The 9483-nt window shown below is 36.5% G+C and overlaps 1 protein-coding gene across 1 annotated transcript in view; it reads left to right on the top strand.

The window, feature by feature from the left end:
• Nucleotides 1-3099: 3099 nt before the first annotated feature.
• The window catches only part of LOC107659154 (nesprin-1-like), a 32223-nt gene continuing 25839 nt past the window's right edge, over nucleotides 3100-9483 (top strand). Inside the window, exon 1 of the mRNA XM_016447990.1 lies at nucleotides 3100-3358. Coding sequence (XP_016303476.1) covers nucleotides 3292-3358 — 67 coding nt within the window. The 5' untranslated portion in view covers nucleotides 3100-3291. The remainder of the gene's footprint in view (nucleotides 3359-9483) is intronic.

Genomic DNA, 9483 nt, shown 5'->3' with positions numbered 1-9483 from the left:
GTCGCTGAGGAAATACATCAACTTCGTGCTGTGGATCGCCGGATCGGCTTTCACCGTGGATGAAGGGGAGTCCAGCCCGGGGTCGTCACATGTGGATGCAGAAGGCATCACAGTATGTGAGGGGCGTAACATTTCTGTCACACGCTTGACGAATTCGGCCAAACACAACGCACTAGATAGCTTGCCAATCAGTGCACACCTCGCTTTTCAGAACGATGAGCTTTGTAAAAATCGACACGTTTCAGAAAGGCGGGACATAGAGGAGAAACAATAATGTACAGTATGTGGAAAATAATGTGTTTTTGAACCTTAACCCGCATAAACACATTTCATTACACCAAATACACAAAATAATGTTCTTTTTAGCAACATCATATGACCCCTTTAATGATAGCAAAGCTGAATTTTTTTTAGCTGTTATGATCCTTATGAAATCATTCTAACATTTTTTATTGTTATCAATAATGAAAACAGTTGTTTTGCTATATATTTTGATGGAAACCATGATACATTTTTTCAGCATTCATTGCAAAAGGACAGCATTTATAACAACATTATAAATATCTTTACTGTCACTATTGATCAATTTAATGTGTTCTTGCTAAATAGAAGTGTTAATTTCTTAGAAAAAAAGTACTGACCCCAAACTTTGAACTGTAGTGTATTGTATAATATACAATACAATATAAAATTAGCATGAAAAAAAATTATATTTAATTATTTGTTTTTAATATGGCTGTCCAAAACATTAGAGGAACATGAACACATTCTCATGTGTTCATTTTTTTGTGATATCTTTTCCACACACACTGTCAACATAGCCATGGCAGCTGAAGCACTTAAAAAGCATCCAGAATTCTTTCAGGATTCCAGCACAGGAAACCAAGTCCAAACAGATGAAACCCTTGCATTTTTCTATGTATTTCATAACAAAAGATTTCGTAACACAATTTCCAAGATTTTTGAGCTTTTACTGTTCCATTTTGTCTGCTGTAGTCATGCTGGTCATCACACCACTTCAGATTTTCCATGTAGAGTGCCAGCTCTGTGCTGGGTTATCCTGACCAGGCTAACTTTTGCAAAAACAGAATCCTGATAAGATCCTGCAAAGAAAGCAGGATTTTGCCCCGAACCAGGCCACTTTCACCTCTGTGAGAACTCTGTTCTTTTCTTCATAGTGTTCATTAAGGGTATCTGGAGGTTAGTGATTAAGGACAGTATCTGTGATTTTAGGACAGAGCCGCTGGTCTGGGAGGAGCGGGACAGGCCCTATACTGACATTTCCTCTCTTTGTTGCTTTGTGCTGTGGAGTGCAGATATCAGCTGTTGCCATACACAGGTCTGAAGTATACATTACACTTTTATCTTCAGCCTATTGTGTGTTTTCCATTAAAATTCCCTATGCCAAAAACATGCCTAGTTCATGTTTGGGACCATTTAATTTAATTTTATTTTAAAAATAAAATACATTAAAATTATAATTTTTTGTAAAAATCGTTTTTTTTCTTCATGCAATGCAGTGTATATTTTTGCACATTGTATAATATATTTAATTTGCTTTTTCTTTTTTCTTCTTGTATTGTGTATTCTGTGATTTATGGCTACTGTAACGCTATCCTATCCTTTCTTTTCTTTCCTTTTCCTTTTCCCTTCCCTTTCCTTTCCTTTCCTTTCCTATTCTATCCTATCCTATCCTATCCTATCCTACCCTACCCTACCCTACCCTACCCTTCCCTTTTCTTTTACTTTCATATCCTAACCTCTCCTCTCCTCTCCTCTCCTGTCCTGTCCTGTCCTGTCCTGTCCCTGTCCCTGTCCCTGTCCCTGTCCTGTCCATCTTCTCTTGATAAACAGCAGAATGGCTCTATTACTCTTTAGAGAACATCTTCTCTTGATTAACAGAAGATGGCTCTGTTACTCTTTAGAGAACATCTTCTCTTGATAAACAGCAGATGGCTCTGTTGCTCTTTAGAGAACATGTTGCACCTTTCCTTTCCTTTCCTTTCCTTTCCTTTCCTTTCCTTTCCTATTCTATCCTATCCTATCCTATCCTATCCTACCCTACCCTACCCTACCCTACCCTTCCCTTTTCTTTTACTTTCATATCCTAACCTCTCCTCTCCTCTCCTCTCCTGTCCTGTCCTGTCCTGTCCTGTCCCTGTCCCTGTCCCTGTCCCTGTCCTGTCCATCTTCTCTTGATAAACAGCAGAATGGCTCTATTACTCTTTAGAGAACATCTTCTCTTGATAAACAGCAGATGGCTCTGTTGCTCTTTAGAGAACATGTTGCAGCATAACCGCATTTCAGGCATTTGAACATCACCATTCTTGATCTTATTTGCTAATTGGTTTATTTGTTTGCTTGTCAGAATTAATCCCTCTCTTTCTTTCTTATCTATTCCCAGGAAAACATTTAGCAAAATATTGATGTGCGATGCTGAACTGTTTGTCGTCTAATGGGCTCTTCAGAATGACGCAGGGTACAGAGTCTTCACAGTGGCTCTTTGGAGAAGGTGAGTGAACGAGAATGACATAAGATCCTCTGCGCACAAGGACTTGTGTCAGTAACTTCACACTGTGCTCTCTCACTCACATCCATCTGCAGTGACCGTGTAGAGGTCATTGCTAAGCATCGCTGTTTGAAAACCAGCAGACTCAGCAGAGTGGTCTCTGAATCCCGAGCTTAATGCTCCAGTCAGGCATTTCACTTTGCTTTTTTTCATATAACATGCATGTGTGTGATTGAACCGGTAATGGAAGTGAAAAGCATAACAGCGTGTCTCTGGTATGAGAGTTTTAACCGCCCCTCTTGAATTTCACTTAATGGGAGTCCCATGCTTGAGATACGCCATATTCCAACATCTTTTGCATTTTCCATGAGCGGAAGCTCAGACATGTAACACGTTTTAATCGAATCATTTAGAGTAATGTCTGGCTTTGCTAAAGTAACACACTTATACACAGCAGGACTCAATTTGGGCCTCACTATTGGACTGCACTTGAGATCTGCACTCTGATTGGACACAAGGTGGCAGTGAAAACTTATGCTGATGCCTACAGTAGAGTGTGAGAGGCAGAAAGAGAGAGAGAGTGCAAAGGGAAGAGGCTGCTTCCTGCAGAAGCCACAGAACTTCAAGGGGAGGAAAGAAACCGTATGTTTGCATGGCATGCGCTGATTGAAAACAATTACGCTTTTCATGTAGACTTCAGCTGATCCTGGATCACTGGAGAAGTGTCAGGTGGAGCCGCATCCGCTGACCTGCATCAGCACCACTGACTTCGAATCAGTGGAATGGCATCTGCTCAGCGCTATGGCCGTTCAGACAGGGAGATTGCCAATGAGATGCAGAGGCTGCAGGGTAGGTGCTTACGCATGCTTTCTCTTAAAGGTGACCTCGCCACTGTGTAGGATGACACAGCATATACGTACTCAAGATGTAATTTTCTTTAAAGGTTGAAATGACTTCTGAATGGATTCTAACTTGGATTGTGATGTCTGTGCATGTTTTGTTTGATGTCTGCACCTCTGAATCAGTATGATTCTGCTACTGTTATTTGGCTGCCCGGGGTCAGTACTGTACGTCTCTCTGCAGCTGTGTGTTGTGAGACGTGTGATGCAATTGCCAGGATTTTCACAGCCGCATGCAAAGTTTACGCATGGTTTCCGATTGATGCTTTGCAGTGCTTATGACGTCTCCTGTTGCAAAATCGTCCTTGGGGAGACTTTCTGTCCTGGCACTTGAGGAGAATTTGTTTGTGTTTATGTGGATGCACTTCCAGTCTCATTTTTCAGAAAGTTTAAATCATTTAAAAATAGAGATGCTCTTTAGATTAAGCACTGAAAGCCAGTGCATCTTTGGTCAGTTTGTTATTGACCTGGATTGTAGTGCTTGTGTGCCCTTTGTGTGGACCACTTTTAAGATTGAGTCAGAGGCAGAGAGAGAGAGAGTGAATGAATGAATGGAGAAATGAGATTAGGATGAAGAATTGCCCAGAGAGAGACAGCAGGAATGAAGAAAGAGAGGGTTTAAGAGCAGAAGAGCTGACTGTGGAGGTGTGTAGTTCATTCTGCAATAAACAAAGTACAGTGTTTCACCTCTAAAGTAAATCACAGTGATTATGAAATGCTCTGTCATAGCATTTCATAGTGTTTTAAGTAATGGTTTAATAACAAAATTCCAAATATCATCGTTTACTTAATCTCATGTTGTTCCAAATCTGTACAACTTGATTTTTTTTCTGTAGAACACACACAGAGAGATTTTGGAGACATTTTTTTCATGCAATAAAGATAAATAGGGACAGAAGAGTTCAATATGTAATCGCACTATAAAGTATCATAAAAGTGATCCAAATGACTCATGTACAATATTTTGTCTGAAGACATTAGACCACTTTGTGCGATTAGTAAATAGAAATTTGTATTGTTGTTCACATTCAGACAAACAAACATTTGCCCCAACCCTTCTTTGTTGCTGCTTAGTTGATATTCAGTTCATAAACAAATTGTTCTTTTGAGTCGGCTCTTTTCAGTTTTAAGTTCTTTAAGTTCAGTGTGTTTAGTATTATTTATGTACTATTATAATATTTATTAATACTTTGAATCAGTTTTCATTTTAATTTCAGTTTAAATGTTAGTAATTTAGTAATTTGTAATAATTCTATTTAGATTTAATTAATTTGTTTTATTTCAGTTTTAGTTTGAATAATTTTAGTACTTTAGCTTCATTTCTCATTTTTACATTTCACATAATATTAGTTAGTTGCCAAGGCAACAATTCTATTTTTTTGTCTTTTATGTTTGTTAATATTAAGTTATTTAATATAATTTCATTTAATGTAATCGCCATGATGAGTACCAAGACTTATGCGCTGACATTGCTGTCTATGGAGGGTCAGAAATCTTTCGGATTTAATAAAAAATATCTTAATTTGTGTTCTGAATAAGAATGAATGTCTTACGGGTTTGGAACGACATGAGGGTGAGTAATTAATGACAGAATTAAAAATTTTTGTTGACCTATCACTTTAACTCTCTGATGCGATCTGGTTGTAGCGTTTTTCAAGTTAACAGCTCAAAAGTTTCGTTTTTTTTCACAGAAGTAAAAGTATATGAGGGTGAGAAAATGATGACTATTGAATTAAAATTTTAGGTGAACTGTCCCTTTAAGAACTTTCTGTTTCAGAGTCGCAAACTACTGTATTATATATCATTTTTTTAACCACTTATTATTACTACATAATATGCTCGTCTTTGCCTTCATATTCAATGTGAAAAGACTGATAAGATGTTGTATCCACTATCAGTCTGACTATGATAATGATATAGTCATCTGATGTTTAAACTGTAGCACTGTTGCATACTATACTGTATTTTCTGTATGTTGGAGGCTTAAGCTTTGGTCGCCCTAGAAACCAGAAGTAGAGCAGTGTGTGGAGTGTCAGACCAGATTGATGGTGTGTAAAGATGCTTGTGGGGGGAATGAATCATGTGATGCTAACTAAGTATGTTATTCAGTATGCCATTACTTTCTTACGCCTCATTGGTTGCAAAATTAAGGCAGAGCAGGAAACACAGCCCTAATGACATGCTCATGTGTACCTGTTTAGTTTGAATAATTTTAGTACTTTAGCTTCATTTCTCATTTTTACATTTCACATAATATTAGTTAGTTGCCAAGGCAACAATTCTATTTTTTTGTCTTTTATGTTTGTTAATATTAAGTTATTTAATATAATTTAATTTAATTTAATGTAATCGCCATGATGAGTACCAAGACTTATGCGCTGACATTGCTGTCTATGGAGGGTCAGAAATCTTTCGGATTTAATAAAAAATATCTTAATTTGTGTTCTGAATAAGAATGAATGTCTTACGGGTTTGGAACGACATGAGGGTGAGTAATTAATGACAGAATTAAAATTTTTTGTTGACCTATCACTTTAACTCTCTGATGCGATCTGGTTGTAGCGTTTTTCAAGTTAACAGCTCAAAAGTTTCTTTTTTTTTCACAGAAGTAAAAGTATATGAGGGTGAGAAAATGATGACTATTGAATTAAAATTTTAGGTGAACTGTCCCTTTAAGAACTTTCTGTTTCAGAGTCGCAAACTACTGTATTATATATCATTTTTTTAACCACTTATTATTACTACATAATATGCTCGTCTTTGCCTTCATATCCAATGTGAAAAGACTGATAAGATGTTGTATCCACTATCAGTCTGACTATGATAATGATATAGTCATCTGATGTTTAAACTGTAGCACTGTTGCATACTATACTGTATTTTCTGTATGTTGGAGGCTTAAGCTTTGGTCGCCCTAGAAACCAGAAGTAGAGCAGTGTGTGGAGTGTCAGACCAGATTGATGGTGTGTAAAGATGCTTGTGGGGGGAATGAATCATGTGATGCTAACTAAGTATGTTATTCAGTATGCCATTACTTTCTTACGCCTCATTGGTTGCAAAATTAAGGCAGAGCAGGAAACACAGCCCTAATGACATGCTCATGTGTACCTGTTCATGCCTAATATGAAACAGCAGTGGTAAAGCTGTCACATCATGTTACTGCTTCAAGAAAAATACTTCTTTAAAGTAGCTTTATTATGTATTTTAGAGTCAATCATATAGTTATCATATTTGAATACTACAGGCTGTATAAATAGTAAGACATCAGCTACTTGGGTAAGACAAAAACGCTGTCAGTCAGGGGAAAAAGTGAATGGAGTTCAATACATGATGCTGTATGTGTGAAGATTAGGTAGCCATAGAGAAGAAACCCCTATTTGTTTGTCTGAATATGAAGATTAATTATTTTTTGTCAAACTGGAATCAAATGTAATGTAGCCTATACATAATCCTTTTTTCTTGTCTTGCGTTTTTTGCATAAATGTAACATTCAACATTCATTTTGCACTTGAGTTGAGTTTTCTCTCTCCTCCTGAGTGAGCAGATTAGAGTTGCTAATCAGACCAATTTGATCCCCTGCTTTGATCAGATTAGATTACCATTTCTGTGAGTGCAAGTGTGAGGCTGAGACCTTCCCTTCCTGCCTTAAACAAAGAGCTCATCAGCAGCAATATTCATTGGGATCAAAACATTTTAAAGCATCATTTAAATTTCCTGTTTTATTTCTGAAAACAGAGAAGGAAAGTGATGAGCACCTGTTTTCCTAATGGTAGAGCATGCAGGCACTGAACGCTTACACACGGGCCACATTAGATATTCTTTAGATCTTGTTTATTCCTATTAGTCATGGCATGCACTGACAAAGAATGCAGGTAATGAAACAGCTTATTTAATTATTTAACTCTACTGCAATAAAACAGACAAAACATAATATAAAAATAAATAATACAGTAAAATAATATATACATTTAAATATATAAACATATATTCAGTTCATTTATATCAATTACTATAAGACATTTACTTGTACTTATATTCAAATGAGCCCATATGTAATAGTAACAGGCACATATAATGTATATGCCTTGTTTCTTCCTTTGTCCTGTTTTTTTTGGATACAGTACCTCACATCCAAACAGTGGCAGGTTGTTAAAATAACAGCAAGTAGTGGCCCCATATGGCAGAAAACGGCAAGTCTGCTTTGAAGCCCTCCCAGGCTAAAAATCTTTCCATATGCTAAGGAATTTTGCTATTTATTATCTCTCGTTATCCAGACAGAAACGCCTCTTCTCTGCATACGTCCTATATTTCAGTGTTTTTCAGTGGTCATCGTGTAGGCGGTCACAAGACCACTTCTCCATCTACATGTTGTTGGGCTGAAATGAGCTTCACAAATATCTGGGGAATGGGTCACACTCTCCTGCATTTGCTTTTTTTCCTCTGTGATTTGATGTGTGCAGTGATGGGGAAGTTAGTTTGGAACAGTAGTTTGTCAAACTACAAGTAACTCAATTTAAAAGTGTAGTTAAACTACAGTCAAGGGTCTCTTAAAATATGTATTTACTTAGCACTATCTGTTGTCATTACTGGAAAAGTCACAAGCTGCCACGCTTCTGAAAAGATAGATTCCTATCGGTCTGTCTATCTGTGAGTGACCCTGGACCACAAAACCAGTCATAAGGGTCAATTTGTTGAAATTGAGATTTATACATAATCTGAAAGCTGAATAAATAAGCTTTCCATTGATGTATGGTTTGTTAAAAAAAAAAAAAAATTCTAAATATTGAGAAAATCGCCTTTAAAGTTGTCCAAATGAAGTTCTTAGCAATATTACAAATTACGATCATTTTGACACATACAATGTATTGTTGGCTATTGCTACAAATATACATGTGCTACTTAATTGTTCTTTTATGTCTGTTGTTAAACTAATTTAGTTCAAACTAGTTTACAAAACTGGTTTGAAATATTTGTTGATGTATAGAATTGTTCCAATTCTTGATAAACTCACTGACTTGGAAGATCTGGTCAAGCTTAACTTTCAGTTTATTTGTCACATAAAGTTAGTGTATGGCTTCAGGAGACTTAGAATGTACAATAAAAAAAAATCTCTGAATATCACTTAAGTGATTGTTTGTGTTAGACATACTAAAATAAATGCCTAAAAATTGAACGGTTCATGTCTGAAATTGTCTTAAATTTGCCTTATATTAAGACTAAATAAATTCCATGTTGCTTTATAAAAGCAATATTAGTTTTTATATTGCAGAGATGGTCTCTTTGTTAGTTATGTTAGAATGATGGATTTTTAGTGGGTTCAAATAAAATTTTACATTACACATAAATAAATGTTTTTAATTTGGTTTTGAGTTACCTTAACTCGTTGGGTCTAGTCAGGTTTTTTTGGTCATGGTAACTTTTGTTTTTATAAGATGCTTGCTTTTGATGATTTTTGGAAGCTCCTGATCTTCTTTCATTGTAATTGAGTGGAAAAGAGCAACCACCACATTCTTCAGAAATTCTCCTTTTGTGTTCCACAGAAGAAAAATTCATATGAGGAACAACATGAGGGTGAGTAAAAGACAATGTTAAAGGGGTCATATTACGTTGCTAAAAAGAACATTATTTTGTGTATGTGGTGTAAAGCAATGTGTTTATGCGGTTTAAGGTTAAAAAAAACATTATTTTCCACATAATACATTGGAAATTATTATTTGTACATTTGTACAATTATTATTTGTACATAATGTACATTGGAGTACATTATTGTTGCTCCTCTATGCCCCACCTTTCTGAAACGCGTCGATTTTTACAAAGCTCATCGTTCTGAAAAGCGAGGTGTGCTCTGATTGGCCAGCTATCCAGTGCGTTGTGATTGGCTGAATACCTCAAGCGTGTGACGGAAATGTTACGCCCCTTACCATACTGTGATGCCGTGTCCCGGCGCGTTGAGGCAACACCAATAAAACCCATTACAAACGAGGCATTTGTTGCATCCACTGGGGATATAATTACTGATTATAATGACTTATACTGTCTTTTTACGCGTTGCGTTGCGTATCGCGCTGCGTAAAC

Source organism: Sinocyclocheilus anshuiensis, unplaced genomic scaffold (assembly GCF_001515605.1).
Source record: "Sinocyclocheilus anshuiensis isolate Anshui unplaced genomic scaffold, SAMN03320099.WGS_v1.1 scaffold423, whole genome shotgun sequence".
In the NCBI taxonomy this organism is placed as follows: Eukaryota; Metazoa; Chordata; class Actinopteri; order Cypriniformes; family Cyprinidae; genus Sinocyclocheilus; species Sinocyclocheilus anshuiensis.
Note: the sequence above shows the minus strand (reverse complement) of the source record. Positions and strands in the feature narration are given on the sequence as shown.